General features: G+C 34.0%; 1 protein-coding gene across 1 annotated transcript in view; it reads right to left on the bottom strand.

Annotated features, from left to right (window-relative positions):
* Nucleotides 1-3025: 3025 nt before the first annotated feature.
* LOC149067616 (uncharacterized) overlaps nt 3026-27449 on the bottom strand; it is a 52092-nt gene continuing 27668 nt past the window's right edge. The window contains exons 6-10 of the mRNA XM_089252477.1: nt 23896-24026; nt 18139-18223; nt 17389-17507; nt 11630-11779; nt 3026-6792 (exon numbers count right to left, since the gene is read on the bottom strand). Of these exons, the coding sequence (XP_089108603.1) occupies nt 6000-6792; nt 11630-11779; nt 17389-17507; nt 18139-18223; nt 23896-24026 (1278 nt within the window). The 3' untranslated portion in view covers nt 3026-5999. The remainder of the gene's footprint in view (nt 6793-11629; nt 11780-17388; nt 17508-18138; nt 18224-23895; nt 24027-27449) is intronic.

The raw sequence follows: 27449 nt of genomic DNA, 5'->3' as shown, positions 1-27449 counted from the left end.
AGCAGAGCCAGGTGCATCCCAACAATTTGGGGGCACCAAAAATGTTTAGGAACCCTTTTGTACTGGTTTTATGTATTTTGTGGGGAAGGGAATCTGCATTTATAATCTTAGAATATACAGGAATGCTGAGAAATTCCATACAAAAAAATTTTAATCAATTTTTTTTAATTAAATATAAATTAACAAAAAAAAATGAATGAAAATTCAAAAGTAATTCTGAAGGTAATTTTAAACTAATGAGAAACAATTCTTGAAACTTATGAAAATTTTGGAACTTATGAATTAAAAATAATTGAAAGAAATAATTCCAGCACCAATGAAATTTCGGAAATAATAAATGAAATAATGCCAGAATTGATGAAAATTCAGTAATCATGAAAGAAATAATTTTAGAATTGATGAAAATTCAGTAATCATGAAAGAAATAATTTTAGAATTGATGAAAATTCAGAATTATTGAAAGAAATGTGTAATTTAAGAATTTATTAAGAAATAATAAGAGAAATAATTCTAGAATTGATGAAAATTAAGAATTAATGTTATATTAATAATTCCACAATTGATGAAAGTTCAAAATTAATGCAAAAAACAATTTAAGAATTCCTAAATGGCTCCAATAATTTACTGTGAGAGTGGGCCTCACAAAGTGCAGGGCCTGGTGCAACCGCACCTGTCGCATACCCCCTAAGGACAGCCCTGGTGTGAGATAGCTGATATTGTTACTATCTCAACAAAATGGGTTCACAATATTCTCTACAAGAAATTAAAAATGAAAAGGCTTTATGCAAGATGGGTGCCAGGATTGCTAGTGATTGATCAAAAGCTAAAACAAAAGAAAATTTGTCAATATTGGCTTGAGACTATACCCTTGAGACTCAACATCAATTTTTGGCTGTGGGTGAAGCATGGATTCAACACTGTACACCAGAGTCAAAACAACAGTCAAAGCAGGGGATAAAGCGTGGTGAAACGACACCAAATGGCAAAGGCTGTTTTGTCTACTAAAAGTGATAACCACACTTTTTTTAAATTCTCAAGGCATTGTCTATTGCCAGAAATTGGGCAAAGGGAATCCGAGAACATTATGCCATATTTCTGGGAAAATTTAAAAGAACAGCTGCAAATGAAATGGCCACAATGGATGCATGAAAAAGCCCTATCCCACCAAATCAATATCCCATCTCACAGATCCACCATTGCAATAGCCAAATTGCATGAATCAGGCTGTGCACCAAACTCTTCATTCCCCCCAAATTCTACAGATTGGCCCCATGGGACTTTTTTTTGCTGTTCCCAAACTTGAAAGCTTGGCTTGATGGAAGAAAAAATACATCAAATGAAGAGGCCATTGAAGTTACAAATGACTACTTATAAGAGCTAGAAAAAATGTTATTTCTTGACGGGATAAAGAAATTTCAACACAATTGAAAAAACTGTGTGGAGTTTGAAAGAGACAATGTTGAAAAAAAAAATAGAATTTTTCCAAAACAAAAGGGTGACTAGTTGTGCAGCCAAAGGGTTAAATTACAAACTCAATGACAGATTTATAATAACACATGCAAAAAAGAAATTGAGGTAACAAAACAAATACGAGCTACAATATTTAAAAAAAAAATCACAGGTTAATAAATATATTTAATACTGTTTAATGCAAAGTTTTCTCCTATAAATAGCATATTAAGTACTTTTTGAATTATAGCTTTCTTTTGCTATCACTTGGGCTAAAACACTCCACACAAAAAACTCTTAAAATCCAGAATACGACATGCAGTTAAATGGGTGACACTAGATGTTTTATATTGTTATTTCATTTGGAAGAAAAATTGGGCCTGAGTTTGTGTCCCGGCGGAAACAAGATTACTTCTCTTTTCGAGTTCACCTCAGCATAATATCCAGAAAATATGTTTCCTTGATTCTGCAGAATTTTTGTAATTTGGGAATGCATTTATGAATGTTTATGTGGTCACATCAGCCAGCATTAAGAAAATAAGATATAAAAACTATTAGACTTTTTTCATGTTGAAGCAATGTAACAATGATTGAAACACTTTTATATGAAAGAGATTGGTGAACTATAACAATCTAATTTTAAACATTTATGCCTTGCAAGGAATAAAACCAAAGAAACACAAATTTTGTGTACAAATGATTCTGTCATTGGATTGGCTAGTATTAAATCTTTAAAGCTGCAAGAACATCAAGAATTTATAATAATAAAACATTGGTAATGGATAGTTGTTAATTAAACCTCATTAAGAAACTCATAAGATATATCAGGAGTTTAGAGCACAGTTTTGGCACTGCCTAACATCATGGTTACATTGTCAATTGATAAGAAAACTAGCATCCACAGTTCTAGAGCTACATATACACAAATAATATAACTCCTGGAGACAAATTTAAAGGAAAAATTTATAAGAATGAAAATAATACTGAGTCCATAATGTTTTATAAAGTATTTTGGTGCCACAAATGTTTGCAGCATCTGTGACTGTTGTTAACCATATTTTGTTTTAACTTAATTTGGCATTTAAACATGTAGAAATCACAAAGTAAATTTAGAAAATTGTACAAGTTTTATTTCACCATTCTTTATATTTCTTAGCGATTGTACTTGATGTACATTGAAACCTCGCTATAACAATATGTAATATAACGATAAATCCCTGTAATGATATTTTTAAAGCTTTCTTTGGAAATGCCTATACTCTAATGTTAAACTGCTATCTCTTGATATAATGATAATCCCTCATCAACAATATTTTTCCTTGGTCAGCAGAGTATCATTATATTGAGATTTCACTGTATTTCTATAATTCACTGATGAATAGAAATACAAATATAATTGACACATAATTTAAGAAGTATGCCATATAATAGCAGACTAGAAGCAATGGGCTTTTTTATATATATATATATATATATATATATATATATATATATATATATATATATATATATATATATATATATATATATATATATATATATATATATATATATATATCAAATTGCATCCTACAAATTGAATTTTTCTTTTATGAAAATTATTTGATAAAAGTATAACTCCTTCTACTCTTCCCCCTCCCATAAAAAACTCCAGAAATCTTTCAACTTTGCATATCAAATGATTTTTTTATATATATTTGCATCATTTCAACTATAATTTATTTAAAAATTGAACCACCTACAAATTCAACTTGTATTAATCAAGTAAGAAACCCTAGTTTCGTAGTCTACATAGCAAGCATTCAAGTCTAAAAATCAAACTTGTATTCACAGAATTTTATTTTTATACAAAATCATTGAGCAATTGGCTTACTCTTTCTCGATTGCAGTGAAAACAATTCAATTTTTGAAATTACACACATTTTTTGTAGCATACAAACAGTAATATTCAAACAATATATTTCTTAACACTGCATGACTAGATATATACACTTTCACCTTATACATTTTTAAATACTTATGTTTTGGTGTAAGAATATATTTCATTGAAATAAATGAGACAAGCTTAGCTTCTTAAAGAAGCTCATATACAATTATATGAATATCATGACAAAATGAGATATAGAAAACTATATTAGAATCATCACTATAAAAATACTGGTTAAAAAGTGCAGTAAAATCTCAATTATCTGACCCTCTTTCATCCAGAACTCTGTTGACCGACACACCTGTGTTTCCCAAGTTAAAATTTTTCCCCGAGTTTTCCCTTTTCATCATATTCAATTTTGAGTATTGGGAACTCTGATCATAGGTGCAAGAACAATGCATGGAATCCCAGGTAGATGAAAAAGACTAACTATTTGACTTTCATATCTGCTGTTTAATCCCTTTAAATTTTTGGCAGGAAATTTAGATGATGAAAAGTTGAAGCACTAACAAAAAGTCTACAAAGCTATAATCTTTGTTTACACATAGGAAAAGGGGGAGAGAGAAATAAGTGAACATGATTGTTCTTTTTGTTATTGACTAAAAACAACTGTTAAAAACCAGCCTCAATAATACATTGCACTTAGATAAAGATTTTGAAAAACATCACCCCATGGTTGCTATACAACTAAAGTTTATGTGTAGTGCTTCCAAATAGACTAGGATGAGTTAAGTTGTCTTTGTGAGGATAGCAATCAAATCAAAAGGATGGATTCGCTGATGGATTTCAGAAGTTTTTACTTAAATTATTTTATTTTTGTCAAGGAAGAGGATTCCAAAAGAAATCTAAATGAAGCTACTTATCTGATAATTGGTTAGCTGCTACATAATTCCTTAGCTTATCCAAACATTGTCATTTTAAAATTCTCTCAGAGACATCCAGTACATGCTTTTACCTTCCAACATAACTTCCATACTGCAACCTATGGATATGTTAAAGCAGTGTTTCCCAACATTTTTTGTCCCATCGCCCCTTCTTCAGAAATTATTTTCTCCCATCACCTCCCCCCCAATAGATGGGGGAGTGATGGAATCTAACCCATAGGATCCTATGTTATACCCATAGCTTCTACTGCCCCCGGGGCATTAACACCCACATTGGGAATCACTGTGTTAAAGCAATGTTATGAAAAGTGATTTCTCAGAAAGTTAGTTTCTGAACAAGATAGAACATCTTCGATTGTTGAACTTTAGAAAACTCTCAACATAGAAATCTGTTAACGTAATGAATGAATCCTGGTAAGCCTCCCTACAATACTAAAAAATAGAAACCTGTAAAAAAATTTCATAAAATTTCATAATTGTAACTAAGGAAAATATTCTAGCTTACCAAGATGAAGATACTATAGATTATAGAGCTCAAATCCTGTTTTTAAAACTACCCAGTTTTAGAAAATGTAGTATGGAAGATTAAAAAAAATCAAAAAGTGATGAGAAAATTGTATTGAATTTGACACCAAACTGTACTAATGTTTGCAAGTCATGGAATAGAAATTTTGCAATCCTGCAGGAGCAATGTTTTGAACATCAATTTCGATTCTTTCATCAATCATGGCATAAATGCACAAGATTATGTCAAACAAGTCAGAATGAAAAATGTGAAGTGGGGAGTGAAAACTTGGGGAAGTCTCACTTGAATACCTTTCAAAAAATTGGTTGGCACAATATAAGGCATACAGCATTGCTTGTTGAAAAAAAAAACACTAAGGCAGAATCAGATTTTTCCACAAAATATAGAAAAGTTTTATGTATACTTAAATCTAGATCTTATCAAAATACACCAGCAGTATAGATAACATGAATTTTTACTATAAAAGTATCGAAATGATAAAAGCATTGCTGATGATGGGACCGGGAATTGGATGATGAAATTTGAGATATGGTTTAAAATCTGAAAGGAAGGATTGATTCAGAAAGTGTGAAAAATAAAAGGATAGAGGCACACTTTTTTTTTATGTGTGTGCATGTGTTTTGGAAGATCTTGCCATTGTAACTATGAAGAAAATGTGAGTCAATATATCTGAGATTTACTATTTTAAATATGAAAACTTTGAAATGAATAAAACTTGAAAAAATCCTGAAAATTCTAGAATCCAAAATCACCATGGTCTGGGTGAGTCCAGATTACAGAGTTTCTACAGTATTAGGTTAAAAAATCATAGCCTGCTATAACCATTAACCCCATAAATAACTAGAAGGAAACCCTAAGTAGAAGATATGAAAAGCCACACTTGTAAAAATGGTTGATAAAGCTGCACAATGAATTAGTTATTTTTAAAATAAATATTTCAATGATAATAAGACTCTAGATACATTAAAAGTATTAGATCATCAGAAATAAAATGTTCACAACCATAAACATTTTTTCACTCAAATTAGATTTTATAATGGAATTCATATAATTGCACAACTGTTGAACTAAAAATGAATAACTAAGTCATATCCAAATGAATGAATAACAAAAACCACATCATCAATAAAATTTGAGCTACCTTAATTGGCTTTGAAAAAAAAAGGTTAAATTGAAGCATTTGGGCTCAATCTGATAATTTAAAAAAATTTCACTAGTAATCAGATGAATTAGAGTTGAATGTATCATTAGAGATTTTTGTTGATGTAACATCTTTAACAATACTGCCATTTTGTTTAGGCACTACAGAAGGCACATAAAATACTTCATCAGGCACTATTTGAATACTTTCTTGTGTGGTTGTCACACACTCACCATTCATTAAACCATTATTAATGCTAGATTTTTCTATAACTTGGGAAGCATCAGCAAGCTGTTTCTCAGAAAATGTTGATTCTGAAGATTCTGTTGATGTTGGCTCATCAGCAAGAACCATATCAAGGTCTTTAATTGCTTCTGTGATAGTTTGCTGGATGTCATGATCTTCATTATCCATAAAATACAACTTTTTTTGTTCATCTAATTCCTCATTTCCAGAGACCTGAACGTCTGTCAAATCCTCAAAACTGCCTCTCAAATTCTGCAAGCTTGGAGATATCTCAGTTAGAAATCCAACTTCATAGCCTGTTGACAATGATCCCCGAGATGGAGATTTGTCACTATACTGATTAGATAGATCATTTGACATAATACTATCACAATCCTTGGCAAAAGCTTGATCACCTTTTGTACTGAAATCTGTTTCAAATTTCAGTTGAGCAGATGAAGTATGTTGCATTAGATTATGACTGTGAAAAGAAGGTTGTAAAGCATTCCATCTTGTCTCAAAAGCAGAAGATTCTGCAACTATATCTTTGTTTTCATATAAATAACATAGCAATGCCAACACCTTTTGCATTGAAGGTCTCTGACTAGAGGGCAACCAGCAAAGTTCCATAATTCTAAACCTGTTAAATAAAATTCTAAAAATGTACAAGGTACTTTAAAAACAATGAAAAGTACTTTAAAAACAATGAAAAGTACTTTAAAAACAATGAAAAGTGCTTTAATGAAATGAAGTTGTAGTGTTAATTTGTGTTCACTTGAACACTTTGACAAGCAGCAAATTACTTTTCTCAACATCATGAAATCCTGATAAAATATACATGAAGAAAAATTTTCCAAAACTCTGGTAGCTCCAGCAAAATTACAGTAATCTTTAACCCTTAAACTGCTCCCATCATAAATTATCTGCTGGACCGTTTAAATGCCAAACTATGAACAAAGAAGTTAGTTATTGTTTTGGAATTTTCAAGGCCTTTTTACATGTCTATACATTGATCAACTTTGAAATTTGAAGAAGAAAAAAAATTTTCTTTGTTTTTCACAAAACTTGTTTGTTTAAGCAAATGCTTTCCATTTCAATGGGAAACAAGCTACATCACTATTTGTTGCTTACAACATCACTGAAACATTTTTGCAGCAAGCGAGCAACAAATTTGAGCTGTTGCAAAAAATTCATGAACATGGGCATTAACATTGTCCAGTAGCATTGTTGCTTGTCTGGATGGAGCTTTAGGGTCAAAATTGATTGAACGTGTCGTCATTCTGTCTGCTGGGCAACCTGTGTGAAGTGTCAGGCAAGTCCTGACAGGGACCTCAGGTCAGCATGATCATGATAGATTGTTAGCTATCTCTTCCCTCTGAAAACAGCACCCATTGTGTGTTGAAGCATACTCAAGAAATCTAGGCTAAAACTTTTAATTTGTCATTTTCATTGGTAATAGCATCTAAGAACATAATTTATTCATTTTCATTACTGTACCGCACCAAAGAAATGCTATCAAACTTATACCATCCCAGGCCAAGTTTGGCTTTGAGATATATTTCAGTCAATAAATATGCACTTATATTATTCATATGCAAATTTATTGGCTTCACAAATTACAATACATAATTCCAATTAAAAATGTAACTATAATTTTTTATTTCAATAATCGGTTGCTGTCATAATAACGCAATTAGGGATTTATCAAGTACAACCATTGTCGCAGAAATCTGAAGCATTTAAAAAAAATTCATATACTATTATCCATTCACAATAACTTCGGTCCTCATGTAAATAAAAGCCTGTGCGATATACTCAAAGTGATTGGTTGAAGGGCATTTCACCTCTCCTACAGTGCAAAACCACCAAAAATATAGTCCTTTGAAGAAAAATATATATTTGTCAAAGACTGGTCAAAGAATTTTTGCCGTTGTGACTTTACCATGGGTGTCAGAAGGATGTCCTTTTCCCTCCACTGCTCCTTTGGCTATCAACTTAAGTTTCATGTTTCATAAATAATCGTAAAACCGTATATACTTCAAGAGTTCTTGCTTTGTCAACATATATGTGCGTCTGGTCTTGCAAGCCAGTTGAAATATCATTTGCAGCTGTGTTGGGGAAGCAACAATTTTGCTGTGGTAAATAAAATCTTTTTTCCTACTTCTTACCCTTGCACTACAAAAGTGGAAGGGTGGGGGGGGGGGTTACTTATTGTAATGAGTACATTCCCAAAAACTTTGCAGTTCTGCTCAAACAGCTCTCTGAAGTAGCACACTGTTTTTTATTCACAATCTATTTTTTTCTTCTTTTTTTTTTTAACCTTCCGCGCATACGAATAAATTTTTTAAAAATAGTTTTTGACTACATTTGTGACAGTTACATTTCTCGAGATAATTTTAACCTTTTTTTTAATACTGATATAATTTTCTAAACAGTTAACATGTCAGAATCTGTTTCCAACACAAGAAATAAAATTTCAATTCGAATAAAATTCTGCAATGCATTAATGGTGATCCAAATTTGCTGAATTTCGGAAGAACGACACTTTACAAGTTAATTAGAAGTCTTGGATTTGTACATAAAATGAGGAGAAAGACCCCTGGCATTGTCAAAAGATATGAAATAATATAATGGTGAAGGCAGTACTAGCAATCAGGCATTTCTGAGATGAAGGAAAAACTATCTATTGTTTAGAAGAGACTTGGATCAAAGAAAGGCACACAACCAGTCAAGTATGGTCTGACAGCACAACAAAGACCAAACGACAAGTGTGTCTGGAGGGTTTATCGACAGGGTGAAAGCCCCCATTGGGAAGGGTAGAAGGCTAATCATAGCCTAAATTGGAAGTGATAGTGGTTCTGTCAAAGGCGGCCTACTGTTATTTGAGGCCAAAAAGTCAGGAGATTACCATATCACAAGGACATGAATAGTGAAGTTTTCAAGACCTAGTTTGGGAGCGTACTACCCAAACTTCATTCAGACAGTGTCTTCATGATGGACAATACTCCATACCACAGCGTTCACATGGGAAAAAACAAATTCATCTTGGAAGAAACAGGATATCATCAACTGTTTGAAGCAAAGAAACGAAGTATTGGATGGCTTGCTCATCAAAGTGGAACTACTACAGCTTGTGGTAAAATACAATAGTGAATGTGATAAGTATGTCGTAGATGAATTATCAAAATAGGTAGGTCACAAAATCCTCCCATTACCTCCATACCATTGTATGCTGAATCCAATAAAATTAATTTGGGGCCAAGTTAAGGGATTTGTTTGTCAAAACAGCAAATTCAAACTTCCAGAAGTCTGTGAATTATTAGCTCTGATCATTTTGATCATTTTTGTCGCACCACGGTCATTTTCTGCACACGAGGGCTAATTAGACCGGGACCTACAATTTATTGCCGATTCCGAACGGCATGCTTTTTTTTTATACTCATCGAGAGGTTGGCGCGCTAACCCCTCGATGGGGGACTCCCTGCGGTAGTAATTTTTTGTTGCGGTCAAGTCGCCGTTTTTTTTGTTGTACCCCCGTGTCAGGAAAGTTTTCTGACAAGGACGAACCGGGTATCGAACTCGCGACACCTCTAAACATCCTTCGGTACTTTAGGCGAGCATCTTATCGACCGGGCTACCGCGCCCGTGAATTATTAGCCACTGCTTTGAATGGTGTGACAGCGAACAATTGGCAAAATCCAATTTCTCTTATCATTGAGGAGAAGCTGTGGCAACTGGATTTTAAGGTCAATCTGATGATTGAAGACCTAATCATCAATCCATTACAGAGTTTATCAACATCCAGTGAAAGTGAAATGAAAGGAATTTAATTCCTACCAGTATCCATATAATAATATCAGACTAAAAGAATGATGAAATACAGTAAAAGAATATAGACCTGTAAGTAATAAATAAAGAACGGCAATAAAATGGTAAGATATTCGTAACTTTTATTTCAAAATATATTTGATACTATATTCAGTTCAGAAAATCATATGTAAATTAGCTCTAAAACAAAATTTTTGAATTTTGAAGAAAAAAAATTGAATTTATATTCACTATCTACCATCTATTCAGTATCTATCATAAAAACAATATTAGGGGTGTGTTACAAGCACAGTCGTACCCCTTTGTTTTGAGGCCTCCATACTTATATTCATAATAATTTCATAAATTCTGAATTTTCATCAATTCCGGAATTATTTTTTTCAATTATTCTGAATTTTCATGGGTGCTGGAATTATCTGTCAATTATTTTTCTTATTTTCAATTCATCAATTTTGAATTTACATTAAATTCCATTACATGAAATTCTTTTTCATATTGATCTCTAGCTGAAAGATTCTCCCAACTGATACCCGGGTAGTTGAAATTCCCTAATATAACTACTCTCTTATGTTTACATAATTTCATCACAAAGCTTGCAGATGTATCTTGGATCTCTGTTCGGTGGATTATAATGAACTCCTACAATAATCTTATAGTTCTTATTGTTTCAAGCTCAATCCATATAGTTTTGATATCACTACTCTGTGCTTTACACTCTATGGCCTGCAAACATGATTTCATGTAAATCAAGACTCTACCCCCTTTTCTACCAGATCTATTTCTGAAAAAAATATATGTCCAGAGATATGTAAGAAGGATTTATCCCCATCATTTACCTAAGATTCTGTTATGCCTATTGCATCAAGGCCCTTCACAGCAATCACAATTTCTAAAAAGTCTTCTTTTCACCTAAGTTTCTGGTGTTTATTAGAACACATTTTAATTTTTCCCTGTGTTTTAGTATGTATCGAGAAGCTATCCAAGTCAGAATTGGGTAGTTCCCATCTATACTGTTATGAACAACATTAAATAGCCCCATTCTCATCAACCTGGTCTGGGAGTATAAAAACCTGATGACCTAAGTTTATTGTAAACCTCCAGATACTCCCACGTGCCTATTGCGGTGAATCCCATCCCAATGAAGCCACCTATCAGTGAATGTAGAAGGCTTCAAGAATGTGTGTGCGTGCGTGCATGTGCACCTTACAGGAATTTCAAACAATCTTTGTTAAAATGTTATTTCAATCCTTTAAGTCTTAATTTTATTTAACCTTGAAATCTGATGAGGTCCACATCATAATCGTTTTTGGTTATCCAAAGTTAGTAGCTCTGATTCACATTAACTTGGATAATCAGGACCCTACAGTATAAAAGGTATTTTTAGTACACATATAATGGATGTATAGGTTTATATACAATTATGTAATTATACATTATTGGGGTATTGAACTAAAGGTTGGTAATTGTCCCATATGGTATGTTTTTTGTTTGTTTTTTTTTTTGTATTTTGAAGGTTCTTAGCAATCCTGAAAACATATCACACATAAGGATGGGGGAACAATTGAATGTATACTAAAAAATTGACTGTTTGTTATACATTATTTCTGTGAACATTTTCATACACACTTACATAATATCTTTATACTCACATCATATCTTTATGCACACAAGGAGTTTTAGGTTGTTCCAATCTGGTGAGTGACTCGATTATCACTTTTTGAACAACCTCTTCATCAGATAAATCCATGTAAGGCAGTTTACAAAATTCAAGAAGTTCCCAAAGAAAAACACCAAATGACCTATATGCACCACACAGGAGATAAAAAAAAATTGGAGGTAATAAATAATTGTTATATGCATATTTAAACCTAAATTTTATCACGTGTCAGCTTAATCACCTATTAATTGTTGTTATATTTTCAAAAGTTAGATATTTCGTAGAGCAATTCTGTACTCAGATGGCAAAATGTTATAAGTCACTTTAAAAATTGATGTGACAGCAATTTTAAGATTCAAGATGTCACAAAAAATACTTAATAAAAATGACTTATTATAATTTGTTTCCATTGTTTTTTTTAAAAACTGAAAGAAAAAGACAACATTTTGCCACTTTTTAAACATTAACAAATGACACTCTGGAATGCAAAAACTGATTTTTTTTGGAAAAAATGAGACATTTTGCTATCTGAGCACAGAATTTCAAAATGGTGGATCCTACTCTTATACCGGGGTGCGGTAGCCCAGTCGATAAGATGCTTGCCTAAAGTACCAAAGGATGTTTAGAGGTGTTGCGAGTTCGATACCCGGTTCATCCTTGTCAGAAAACTTTCCTGACACAGGGGTACAACAAAAAACAGCGACTTGACCGCAGCAAAAAAATTGCTACCGCAGGGAGTCCCCCCATTGAGGGGTTAGCACACCAACCTCTTGATGAGTATAAAAAACAAGCCATTCGGAATCGGCAATAAATTGTAGGTCCCGGTCTAATTAGCCCTTGTGTGCAGAAAATGACTGTGGTGCAACAAAAATGATCAAATGATACTCTTATAGCCCCTACTACCCCTTGGCAGTACTGGAATCACTGCCACATGTTAACCCTCCCCCAAGCAGATAATAGTAAGCCCTGGTACTCTTGCAGAGTCTCGCTAATATCCGCTCTTACCTGACTTCCCCCCCTCCCACAGGATTGCCCACCCAGAGAACTGTTGACGATGAAAAATGTCTCGAACATTGCTAATCTCTTCCCCCCCCCACACCGGAAGACAACAGCGCTCAAAACCCTGAAAATCTCTACACAGGAACTCAGTTTGAAAAAAATTCTGTTGTTGATCGGAAAACTGAGAAAACACTATGATTTAATTTCGTAAGAAGGCTATTCGTGCTGAATGAATCCAACAAAACAATTTGAATGATGAGTGAGCTATTTCAAATAATCGATTGTCAGTTTGCCAGTGTAAGGTGGCTCTAATTGTTTGCACAGCGGATATATCTGTAACTGTTGACTTTAGGAACATGCTTTCAATTACAAAAAGTTCTTAAATGGCATATCAGCTACTTAAAATCTTTAAATTTGTTGGAGGTGTCATATACATAAAAAAATAAAAACATTAACTTTTTATATAAACACACCCTGTGCTGTGCTCAAAAATGATTAGAAATTTGTTGCTCCATCTTTATTTGAGGCCAACAAAAAAATAAAAAAGTTTCTAAGTAAAAAATTTACTGAAATATTCTAGATCAGAAATTAGAGAAAAATTAGGAAAGAACAACATAAATGAGGGAAAGAAGTGTTTTCTTTTAATTTATGCTGTTCTTTCTCAACTTTTCTCCTTTTTTAAATTCAGGTATCTCAATGAATATCGCCCTTAAAAATGGGGAATTTTTTTGTTGGCCTCAGAAGAGACATGACAACAACTTTCCAGTTGGGTTTTTGAGCACAGAAGGACTGCATAAAAAGTTAATTTCTTTATTTTTTTTATGCATACCAACCATCAAACTTCGAGATTTTAAGTAACTGTACATCATTTGATAATTTTTTGTAGCTAAAAGTATGTTTCTAAAGTCAACGGTTGCAGAGATATCTGCTGTGCAAACAATTTAGAACAGCCTGTATAAGGAAAATACAAAAATGCAAATTTATAAAGTTAAAATTTTTTTAGTGTTTTTTCTTTGATAATTTAATGCCCATTTTAAAATTGTCCAGCTGGAGTGCATCGAGAATTTGTACCACTTGATACGAATTATGTTGTTCAACCTATGGAACAAGGTGTACCATTTAAAATCTGAAATTTTTTAATGTTATAAAGATTACGGAAAGTATTGAAAAGTACAAATTGTAATATGTTAATGAAAGTATATTTCTATAACATATATGTAACATAAGAATGACAAGCAAAATTTGGGAAACAGTTTAATAACTCATGATCATGAACTGTTTCCGTAAATCAAGTTTCGAGCCTGGTCAAGAAATTCTGTTGTGATGCTGATTCCAGAACAGTGGAACAAAATAGCAGCTAAGATAAATTATAATTACCAATTATTAAAATTTGGGAAACAGTTTCGCAACTGATTAAATTATAATACAGAAAAGTTGATCGACTTTGCCCAAGAATATTGAGAAAATACCAATGAATAAGGCAAATACACAAAAAATAATAAAAGTCCTAATGCATTTCAACACCAATGGGTGCCGTCTTCAGAGGAAAATTTAACCACTAGTCTCGCTGACAGAGTTTCCCACTTGGGTTGAATACCAAATCTTAACACTCGGTTGCTCAGCGGAAGAAGTACGTCTGTTCAATTCAAACGTTGTGGTCAGAATGAAGCTGTGAGCCTGCGTGAGATACTAATGTAGCGTCATGATTGGGCATTTGCGGAATAGTGCTATCCGATTGGTCCATTCAAATTTTCTTGTAATTCCCGCTCGAAATGAACTTAAGCCATGGTGTTGCAATCATGGGTGCAGATTTATTATCGTTCACTAGTATATTTTTGAAGGCCCAAATATACGTGCCTTCGTAGAAATCTAGATCAACTGTGGACTTGACTTTGTGAAAAACTCTCGCTTCTTGAAATTTGAATTTATGGCCTTCTTGCCAACAGTGAGCGGCGATGGTCGATTTTTCGCATTCCTGATTCTTAACACAGCGAGTGTGTTCATTTAATCTTGCTTTTATTTGCCTCCTTGTCTGTCCTATATAACCGAGAGAGCAATCACCACATGGAATGTAATAAATGCCCCAGGGGGCATGAAACCAAAGTTTTTAGTGGGCACATGTATGGTTGTTAGATTAAACTTTTTAAGAATCGGTTTGATCTTCAGTGAGAGTATTGGATCATAGGGTATGACTACACTTTCTTTGAGTGGTCTCTCTGTAATATTTTCTAGAGTGGTTCCTCGTGCCGGTTTCAAGAATTTTCTACTTAATTCATCAACGATCTTGGTGTTGAACCCCCTGTTTATCGCAATTGCTCTGATGGTTTCAAGTTCATGGTCTAATGTGTTCCGATCTGAACAGATGTTAAATGCTCTCGCTACATAGGTGCGAAAAGCCGAAAGTTTTTGTTGCATGGGATGGCAAGATCTGAAATGAGGTGGTAATGAGACCGCGAAAGGCTTACAATAGACCGAGGTTTGGAGCTGTGATTTCTGTTTCGTTACTACTACGTCCAAGAAAGAGAGTTCATTATTAGTTTCAAATTCGGCTGTGAACTGAACAGGAGGGTCTATGTCATTCATAACGAGTAACAATTGTTCCAAGTCATCTTTAGAGCCGTCCCAAAGCACAAAAGTATCGTCCACGTATTTTCAATAAAATGAGAAGGGCACAACGTTCAATAGCTTACTCTCAAAGTCGTCCATATATATATCACAGAAAATCGGCGAGATGGGATTGCTCATTACCAGATCATCTGTGTGGGTGTAAAACTTGTCAGCGAAACTGAAGGCTGTTTGTGAGATACATGTGAAGGTGAGATTGCAAATTTCTTCTGCTTCAGGCTGTGAAAAATTGTGGGTTTTAAGTCGTCTTTCTGGACAACTGATACTACCACCTATGGGAATGTTAGTAAACATTGACACTACGTCGAAAGACACCATGTTGAGCTGTTTGGGTTAAATTGTACGTATTATTTGAGCAAAGCTAGATGAATTCATCTAGAAATTCACAGCTCAACATGGTGTCTTTCATTACGTTGAAAGACACCATGTTGAGCTGTTTGGGTTCAATTGTACATATTATTTGAGCAAAGCTAGATGAATTCATCTAGAAATTCATCTATTTGCTCAAATAATACGTACAATTCAACCCAAAAAGCTCAACATGGTGTCTTTCGACGTAGTGTCAATGTTTTGTGTGATATATATATATGGACGACTTTGAGAGTAAGCTATTGAACGTTGTGCCCTTCTCATTTTATCGAAAATATGTGGACGATACTTTTGTGCTGTGGGACGGCTCTAAAGATGACTTGGAACAATTGTTACTCGTTATGAATGACATAGACCCTCATGTTCAGTTGACAGCCGAATTTGAAACTAATAATGAACTCTCTTTCTTGGACGTATTAGTAACGAAACAGAAATCACAGTTCCAAACCTCGGTCTATCTTAAGCATTTCGCGGTCTCATTACCACCTCATTTCAGATCTTGCCATCCCATGCAACAAAAACTTTCGGCTTTTCGCACCTATGTAGCGAGAGCATTTAACATCTGTTCAGATCGGAACACATTAGACCATGAACTTGAAACCATCAGAGCAATTGCGATAAACAGGGGGTTCAACACCAAGATCGTTGATGAATTAAGTAGAAAATTCTTGAAACCGGCACGAGGAACCACTCTAGAAAATATTACAGAGAGACCACTCAAAGAAAGTGTAGTCATACCCTATGATCCAATACTCTCACTGAAGATCAAACCGATTCTTAAAAAGTTTAATCTAACAACCATAGATGTGCCCACTAAACTTTGGTTTCATGCCCCCTAAAGATGCTATACCGCAGAATAAACAATGGGGCATTTATTGCATTCCATGTGGTGATTGCTCTCTCGGTTATATAGGACAGACAAGGAGACAAATAAAAGCAAGATTAAATGAACACGCTCGCTGTGTTAAGAATCAGGAATGTGAAAAATCGATCATCGCCGCTCACTGTTGGCAAGAAGGCCATAAATTCAAATTTCAAGAAGCGAGAGTTTTTCACAAAGTCAAGTCCACAGTTGATCTAGATTTCTACGAAGGCACATATATTCGGGCCTTCAAAAATATACTAGTGAACAATAATAAATCTGCACCCCCGATCGCAACACCATGGCTTAAATTCATTTCGAACAGGAATTACAAGAAAATTACAAGAAAATGTCCAATCAGGACGCTGCATTAGTATCTCCCGCAGGCTCACAGCTTCACTCTGACCACTACGTTTGAACTGGACAGACGTACTTCTTCCGCTGAGCAACCGAGCGTTAAGATTTGGTATTCAACCCAAGTGGGAAACTCTGTCAGCGAGACTAGTGGTTAAATTTTGCTCTGAAGACGGCACCCATTGGTGTTGAAATGCATTGGAACTTTTATTATTTTTTGTGTATTTGCCTTATTCGTTGGTATCTTCTCAATAAATTATAATAATTGATAATTGTTATCCTATGTGAATATTGATGATTAAGTTGCAATTCATAGTGATTCTATGGATCCAGGGTAGACTAAATGGATAATTTTTAACTTTTTTCAGTGACCCTGAATTTTTTTCAGTGACTTTGAATTAAACAAGTTCAACTGTAGTTGTCCAGGTTGAAGTTCATGCAACCAGCTTACATAATTTCTCCACTTGAGATCTCAAATTCAAAACTAAACTTTAGGCCATACTGCTACGAATTGTAAATATAACTACATAACTTTCACTTACCATATATTAGCTTCCCTTGTGATATCTTTTGATTCCACAATACTTTCTGTGCAATGCAGAGTTTCTGGAGCACACCACCTTAGAGGAAATGCTATATCACCCAAGCAGTAATAGTCACTCTGAAAAATAAACTTTAATGATCATTTGTTTCTCATCCCATTTTTTTAATAAATAATTACAAAATCAGGAAAATTAACTGAATAAAGCAAGTAAAAAAAAGTCATTCATAAGAAATACAAAATTCACAAAACAAAATGTACAGAACATATACCTAGTAAACAAACCACACATTTCAAAGAAATATAGATCAACCCATTACCTTAGTTAAAACTTAACCTCCCTCCTTTTCTAAAACTGATGATTTATTAATATATTGAAGTCCCATGATAACAAACTCTTGAAGACTTAGAAAAAATTGTGTTGAAAAAATTACATTTTCAATAAAAATACTCAAGATATGAAATTTCTTAATTGAAAGTAAATTTGTTTTTCTCTTTCTCTCTCTCTTTCTTGTCATACATAATTTAACATAATTAATGCACAATTTACATAACTCAGGCATTGGGGGATGTGATTAAAGTATTTAAAATTTTCAATAAATTTTATTTATTGAAATAAAATTAAATCCCCAATTTGCATCAATAAAATTGATGCAAATTGATCAATTTTTACATCATTCTCACACATAACCAAATAATTACAATTCTCCTTCAAGGAAGAAAAAATTATTTTAAAACACTTTCAACATACTTTATGAATATGAAGTGATGTACCATAATCACCAACTTTCACAACAAAATCTTTTGTGACAACACAGCTATGAGCCGCAATATCTCTAAAAAGAGAGTTATTATAAAAGAGGGTATAATGCGTAGTTTGATACTTAGAACATACAATAGACTCTCGCTAATCCGGCACATATCAGACCAGAGTGTGCCATATTATCAAAATCGCAGAATTATACTGGAAGTTAATTGAAAAAGCCCATTCAAATAATATAAACCTCTGCACACAGACATGCAGTGACATGTTTTTCTCTTCTTGTAACGTATCCATAGACCCCCGGTGGAAAGAGTCCGAAATCGTCATTATTTGTTCAAATGAATACTTTTTTATATACCTTTTTGTTCTCCTTTGTCGACAATCAGTGGCAGTGGTCGCATGTCAGTGGCAGTGGTCGCATGTCAGTGGCAGTGGTCGCATGTCAGTGGCAGTGGTCGCATGTCAGTGATTGGTGCTGATCGCATTGTTGCCATACTGAAATAATATTCTTCAAATGTTGTAATCTCATGAAACTATTTAAACGACTTGGATCACATCTCCGATCATCTCATGTGAGCATATATACCATTTGTGGATGAAGCTACTTGCTCGCATTCACTCAATCCGTTCATACGTTTGGCCATTTGCCAAAAAGTTAATCCAATATGTTTTATACTTCATAGTTTATGCTATGGCACATCATCCAAATGTTGTAAAAATGAACTAAAATAATTTCTTAGCTTGTTGCAAAGATAAGATTGTGATCCAACGACGATGTTCTGATCGTGGTCTAGCGATGATCTGGCAATCGTGATTCAATGATGATGAGGCAATCCTGGTCTAGTGATGGTGTGGAAATTGTGGTCTGGCGATCGTGGCCCAGTGACAATATGCCTACCCATACCAAACAGTGTTACAACCTTCGTATTGCATCTACATGCCGATGATCTTAGAACAGCTCACTAACTTCAATACCCAAACTCTCGACTTCTAATAAATCTGTCTAGTAATGCATTCCTAAGGTAGTTAAAAATAGAATCCCAATTGAGCAAGCTCTAACCGATTGTTACATTCTGTGCTCAAAGAAAAACCGCTTAAAAATGCCAGATTATTGGACGGGTCCGACTAGCGTATGGCAAGATTATCGAGAGTCTACTGTACTATTGTAAAAGTCCAATAAACTTATAGAAAGCAATTATCAAAATTCAGTTTAAAATTTAAAATATGTAAAATTTCACTACTGATCTGCTCTACAAATTGAAGAAATGAACTTAATAAAATTTCTTTACATACATAGTTCAGAGACATTTTCTTATGTACAAAAACAATATTATTATTATTATTATGGCCAACATTTGCTCAGAAATACAAAAAATTGGCAATCGTAAGCAAAATATGTTCATGTTTATAAATAACCTCTAACATGTTTGGCCTTGTGTGCGTTGCTACTGAAAGAAAACCCAAGAACTTTTTTGTGCATTACAAGTTTTCTGGCTTTAGAGCTGGGGTTTTGGTGGAATTAAACTAAGCATTTTGTTTATATATATGACAGACATATTCAATGGCAACCAAGTTATCTCCTCTGCTGTTTCATTCCAATCATTGGAATTCTGTATGCAGTGTATAAAGAATTCCTTTGTAACATATTATTGCCTCCCAACACTGGTTATTGTATAGCATGCAAGCTACTGTGACATTCACATCAAAATATGAACAATCTTGACTACTACCAAACTGCAAATGAATTTTGTAAATATTCCTCTGAGAAACTAAGTCATTCAAACTCTAAAAAGTCTTGACTGTGACCCAATGGCAAGATAACCATGACTGCTGATTTTTTTATATATAACGTCGCACATCAGGTAAAATTGTTATCATACACATAATTTAGTTTTTATACTAAAATTAGATAAGGTGCCACCAGTGATCCAAATATTCAACGTATATAACTACATGTGCTGTCCTCTTTATTTTTAAGGTTTGAATTTTTTGGGCTCACCATGATTTTATATTGGGATTGTAGTAAAAATTCCTTCTGGCCTCAAATGCTTTAAGTCTTTGAAGGGTTGGCTGACTAGATTTTTCCAATTCATCATATCACCTACAAGACATTGCTGCCTGAAGTATTGCTATACAGTTAGGGACTTGTTACTCTTGATGGACTTCAGCATATTAAACTTTAATTTTTGCTTAACTTAATAACTCTAACCATAGAACAGTAGATCAACTTTGCCCAAGAATATCAAGAAGTCAACAACGGATAAGGCAAATACAAAAACTCCTAATGCATTTTGACACACAGTGAGTGTAGTCTTCAGATGAAAAAATATATTTAACCACTAATCACACTGACTCAGGATCCCACTTCGGTTGAATACCAAATCTTGACTCTCGGTTGCTCAGCTGAAAAAAGTATGTCTGTTCACTTCACACATCATGGTCAGAATGAAGCTGAGATCCTGCATGTAAAACTAATGCAGAGTCCTGATTGGATTCTTGCAAAATAGAGCTACCCTTTTTCACAAAGTAAGGTTCACAGCTAATTTAGATTTCTACAAAGGCACTTATATTCGAGTCTTCAAAAATATATTAGCAAACGACAATAAATCAACACCACCGATCGCAATGCCTTGTCTCTTAAATTCATTTTGAGCAGGAATTCTAAGAAAATTCGAATAGACCAATCAGGTAACTTCATTTCACAAGCGTCCAAAGTCTTACACACAGGTTTTCAGCTTCATTCTAACCACAACGTTTGAAGTGAACATACTTTTCTCTCATTGAGCAATTGAGAGTTAAGATTTGGTATCCAACCCAAGTGGGATCCTCAGTCAACATGATTAGTGGTTAAATATATTTTTCCCTCTGAAAACAACACCCATTGTGTGTCAAAATGCATTAGAAGTTTTGTATGTTTCATGTATTTGCCTTATTCATTGGTGACTTCTGAATAACTCTAACTAGGGAACCTTCTTGGAATGTGTAACATTATATCCTGTAGGGCTGTATACATTGGCACAACTCAGACCATGAAAGGAATTGCCACTTACTGCAACTTAAAAAATCAGCTGTTGCTGCATGTGCAGTCAGAATGCATACCTTCCATAAAATGTTTGCTTCCAAACATGTACTCTTCCTGTTCTTTTCTATTCATGCAAACTTTAGAACCCTAAGAAGTTCACTAACAGACCTGCCAACCTCAGAAGAAAAAAAATCCTACTCTATCCATAAAAAAACATAACACGTCCTATTTTCAAATTTACAGGGGGGAAAGAAGGTGGGTAGTACCCCATACTAAAAATTGATTGGGAAGTTATATAATTATGATCAGAAAAATTAATTTCTGCATGAGAAAAAACAATATGGTTTACTTTAAAAACACACACACACACATTCTCAGGAAAACAACAGATCAGTAAAAAATTTATTTGCTTATGTCTATCTTTTGCCATTTTTGTGCTACTGCTTTATCTAAAATGAAACATGGTTTCACTCACATTCCCCTGATCACATGAAAACATCAAAAAAATAAAAATTCATTAGATGGATGCTAAAGTGCTGAAAATCATCCCATATTTATAACTCAAAATTTAACATTCTAGTCACCTGAATGATTAATATTAATAGAACTTCATATATTGAAATAATTAATATCATACTGGAATCAAAAGCATTATTTTTTGTTGAAAATTTCTGAAAATCTTGAAAACTCCTGCCCCTGAATAACTCAACAATAAAAACTAACTTTACATTTCACACCTGGTAAAATGTTGACATTACTCAAATATCGAGAAAATAACAATTTATTATTGTAAATCTATCAAAAATAAGTGAATTATAAATGCAATTTTTGGCACAAGTTCATTTAGAAAATTCGACCTGAATTTAAAAAATAAAATGTGTTACATAATTCATGAAACCATAAAGGATTAGGATGGCATGCAAAATTTTGGAAAAATATTCCTCCATCAAATGAATGCTAAAGAATTGGGACATCACTAAGTATACTGTCTAATACAGAGGCAGCTTGAGACAGTGTTTCGGCACATAAGCCGCACCAGTAAAATAGCCACGAAAACTCCCAGCTGTGTTCCACTCTTTCTCACCGTGGGGAGTGCAGGAATTTTTGGCTAGGTTGGAATGATGTTGACCAACGAGCCATCGATAATTTCCAATGCCAACCAGTTTGTGACATTGGCAGGAAAATGTCAATATTAGTGATTCGTTAAAAATTGTATTTTTAGAAGCGAAAGTGTATAATCGTATTAACTTGCTAAAATCATACAGTTGATTTATACTTTGATATTTTTTATGCTTCGATAATGAGTGTAGTCTTTAGATTCAATGAGTGTACAGTGATAATAAGTGTAGTCTTTGTTTTATACTTTGATAAAATCGTAACAGTTGGCAGGTATGCACTAATATCAATAAGCTAGAATCCATACAAAATAAATCCACCCACTTTATTTTAAATTGCTGAGTGTGTGTGGTCTTCCTCAGTCTCTATTACAGTACCTTAAGTGTCAACTTATATTCAGCCTCTCACCATTCTTGATTAGCCTTGCTTTTCAAAATCCTCCAGGGTCATCTTTACATCAACATTTCTTTTATTTTATTGAAATCTACACAATTTCCTAAGAGGCTTAACCATTCCAAAAAATGTAAATCTATTTTTGCATCTACTGATTGCTTTAAACTCTTTATGTACAAAGGACAACAAATTTGGATGATGTGCAGCTGAACTCACACAGATAAATCTCAAAAACTGGTATCATTTACACATAGGAAATGAGGGAAAAATGATGAGAGAACAGTTTTCTGTTATTTCTCCATCTCCCAGCTACCCTTTTTCTATAGTACAGAGTATACTATATATATATAGTATGTTATACTATATTTTTTAATCATAAAAATATAGCAAAGGAGAAAAAATAAAAAGATAATGTTAAGACAATTTTCTTACACAGGGTCACCAGAGAAGAGTCCTAAATGAATGGAGACCCAACAATTACTGATTTTATTCATGATGAAAAACAATACTTGTTTTCAACTCCCTTTCTAAAGTATCAATGATAAGAGGTGAATGATCTAATATGTATATGTATGAGCTGACATCATCATCATTATTTTGTGCACCCTCTTCAGAAACACGAAAAAAAAAATCTGAGAATCCATCTTAAGATACAATTGCCTTCAAAATAATTTCAAAATGGCTAGAACCTTGAATAAAACCTTTTTTCCCTCACACTAAGGTTATTCATATGCCTAAATATTCATTATATACTGCTTACTTCTATAACATTTAATTTGCACAAAAAAACAAGAAAAATTATTTCATTCTCCAAATTTTTTAATCTCCTAGTTTCCACAAATGTTTTATATCTAAATTACAATAAGAACAACCGTGGAAAAATGAAAATAGTACAAAAAAAACATGAATCCAACCAACTTTTTGTCACTTGGGTTGGTTACTAAATCTTAACTCCTAGTGTTTACCAAAAAATACATGCCCTTATAGATCACTCACTGCAGTGATCTCTGAGTCAGCATGATAGTGGTTATATCATATATCCTCTCACGAAAACACCCATTCTGTGTCAAAATCAGATTCATAGATTTTCCTATCAGTCTTCATTGTTGGTTCTTACTAACTTGGCTTTAAGCAAAAGATTTTATTTCTCTACCTAACTAAATTCTAAATTCTTTCTAGAATTCAAAAAATATATATATATATATTACACTCACGAGTGGATGAAGCCATGTTCATGCATATACTGAACAGCAGATGCAACATTACAAGCCATTCGTAACATAACACCATTTTTCAAAATGGCTTCTGGAGATCTTCTCTGTTGGATTAAACATGTCTTCAAATCCTAGAAAGAATACAGTAGAACCTTAATAATTCTAGGTAATGGTGGGAAAGAGAATCACAGATAACCGAAAACTGTGGTAAAATACTTGGGAATAAAATATAACTAGTTAAATACTTCAAATAAAATATATATTTATTCATTTTGCAGTTTGAAATAAATATTAAGTCACAAGCTCCTCAAGGAGGGGTGCAATCACCAAGGGTGTGTATGTGTATAGTGAATAAAGTGGGGTGAATGTTCACCTCTGCCCTTGCACTAATAATCAGGGTTGGTCTGATTTTGCCCAACCCAAACCCAGGTAAAAAAACCCGAAAAAACCTTTGAAAAATCCAACGAAAACTATATCTTAAAACTGCACTTACTCGCAAACAGTATACTTTATAATGATGTTATTACATTGTCATACTATTCTCAAAAGAAATGTATAAATAAATCTGTGCATTCAATGCTATTTAGATTATAGGGGTTAGAAAAACCCCATTAAAAAATTACACCTTAAAACTTCACTTACTTGCAAACAGTATGCTTTCTAATGATGTTATTGCATTGTCATACTCTATCTGTGGCCCCACAAGGATGGGGCTTGTAGGGCTCCAGCATGGGACAAATCTTGTTATTCCTGATTTTTTTTTTTTTTTTACACTATAAATTCATTACAGAGGGGTTCCCACCAAAGATTCTTCTGCCAAGAGGTCCTGGCTCCAGGATATGGGGGGTCATGACTCTATCTTAAGAAAAACACAAATAAATCTATGCATTCAAGCTATTTAAATTATATTTCTTCCCATTATATTTTAAATGTCTTTTTTACAAGAAAGAAAGCATTCATGAAAATGTTTATTTTCTTAACACACAATTACCAATCCTTTTCAATAACACCTTTTGATTTGAGTGATTTCTACACCTTCACTAATTTCTTTGCTTTTTCACATCCAAGTTTGTTTCTCAGTTTTGACCATACTAATCCAAAAGTAGAAAAAATATGCTCAATTGATGCAGATGTGGATGTAATTGAATGCAGGTCTTCCAAAAATTTACAAAAGTCTGTATTTAAAATCTTATTTTTTTTCTGCCTCACAATGCATGATTTTCCACCATTTTTTTGCTTCAACTGACTATCACGTTTTGTGAAAACATTGTTCCTGAATAGAAATCTGTCTCTTCTATTTGAAACATATATAGTGCCATAGGCGTACACAGATTTTTCTCAAGGGGGGTTTTCAATTTTTTCTTTCTTAAGGGGGAGTTTGTTTTTTCCTGCAAAATAACACTATCATCTTGGCTTGAGGGGGGTTTAGAACCCCAAACTCACCCTCCCTCCCCTTTCGCACGCCACAATGTGTAGTGCAATAACAAATTCTATATTCAGTTTTTCGATCCATTGTTCAGCAGAAGCTTCTTGTCTCTTAGTTAATCTTTTTCCTCTCAAAGCAGGATCAGTCATATTTACAAGGTGTTGCATTGAAATTTGATGGATAATTTTTTTCATTTTGTTATATTTATTTGATTTTCTGCCATTTTGTACATCTGCATTTTTGGAGATGTTCGAGCCAGGCATAGGTGGACATGCAGCTATTCTTTGCTCTAATAGCTTCAACCTAATACAATATCCTCTTCTCCCTCGCAAACATTCCCTGATATGCTTTGGCTTGCATTTTTGTAATGCTCCTGGAAATTCTTCTCTCGGCGGACGTGACACGACCCTGACCTTTGTGATGTAGAAAGTCACATTTTTTGCTTTTTTTGCTCTCTCGAAGGGCGAGCGTCCCCCTTTGTCGAGGCAGTTGGTTTGTGGCTTGAAGGAGAAGACGTTCTAAAAATGTAGCACACTGAGAAGTGAGCCCCCAGGGATTCGTTGGTGTACTCTCGTAAATGGTTTTTTTTTAGTTATAAACAAAATTATTAGTTAAATGATGTATCAGAGATTCATGATGAATTTCCACAGCGGATGAGCGGAACAACTTTCAAAATCAGGATCTGTAGAAGGAGGATGTCGCGCAAGAGGTTGAGAGTATGACTCGGCACCTCCGGACAGAAGTTAACTGTGTGTGTAAGGGCTCCCATATAAAAAGTAATTCCACAAATATCCTTAACAGTTAGTCGTCGCACAGCTGGTACCTTAAGAATCATTCGAGAAGCTGAAGATATCCCAAGGGCCCGCAACCAGGGTCCTTGTTTGTCGACATTGGGCAGTGGCATTCGAGAAGCAGGAGATATCCCAAGGGCCCGCGCCCACAACCAGGGTCCTTGGCCATCTACGTTGAACAGTGGCATTCGAGAACCTGAAAGTGGCCCGAGGGCCTGCAACCTGAGATACTCGGGGCACCATCACATTCTTCCGAAACTTGTCGTCTGGTCCCATCACATTCTTCCGAAACTCGTCGTCTGGTCCCATCACCATTCTGGACTCTGAGAAGATACTTGAGACCATCGGTAAATGACTTGTTTATTTAGCCACCTATTTCTATTCCTTCTAGCAATATCACGAAGAATGATAATATTTGCACTGATATAGGAGTAACGTTTTAGGTCTATTATTATTTCGCTCATTCAATTAACAAAATGTCTAAGTATATTTAATCAGAAATATTATTTAGAAATGTTATCAATATTATTAGGGCTTTACCAATACTCGATAACTGCACTTGCAAGTTAGCAAAAAAACACTTTCATTATACTCTTGCTTGATGGTATCCATAGTCCTTTCAGCTATTTCTACACAGAATTCTGCTGTTTTCTTGTGTGAGTCACATTCTACAGCATCTATTAAATGGGTGCACTTGCCAGTGTGGATACTCACTGCGATGATGGAGTCAGCATTTGCATTTGACCAATTATCCAACACATAGAGTGATAGTTGAATTTTTTAATTCCTCTGCCATTAGCATACCAACAGTTTTATCTGCGTCATCTATAATAATGATCCAGTTAATTTCTTCCTATTTGGAGGGATATAACACGGATGCAAAGCATTAACCATTTCTCTAAATGCATCGCTATCAGCTATATTAAAAGGTATATTAGTAGCATAAAAAAAATTTGGATACTTTTCTATTAAGAACTAACCTCTGGCAGTCACTTGTTTTAACAATAAATTGTCCTATTGAACTTTGGTGTTTGGGTTTTTATGTTCCAGCATCCACAATAGTATTCGAACTTCCGCATGTAGAAACATCATCTTCAAGGGGTTGCTTTCTTTTCAATGAAGTAGATGTCTCTTCACTGCATGAAGATTCATTATCATCAGTGTTTGATGAACATGAAAACAGGGAATGAGCTTTTGATTTCTCTCATTTATGCACATGAGCACTGATTCTTTCCACTTTTCACTAACTATGGTATTGTAAAACTTACAAGTCACTTGCCATTAGTTATCAGTTTTATTCACCACAGTCTATTCAATGGACTGTTTTCTCCCAGAGC

This window comes from Pholcus phalangioides, unplaced genomic scaffold (genome assembly GCF_987345545.1).
Source record: "Pholcus phalangioides strain wild (caught in Gottingen) unplaced genomic scaffold, Ppha-v1.0 ptg000029l_1, whole genome shotgun sequence".
NCBI lineage: Eukaryota > Metazoa > Arthropoda > Arachnida > Araneae > Pholcidae > Pholcus > Pholcus phalangioides.
Note: the sequence above shows the minus strand (reverse complement) of the source record. Positions and strands in the feature narration are given on the sequence as shown.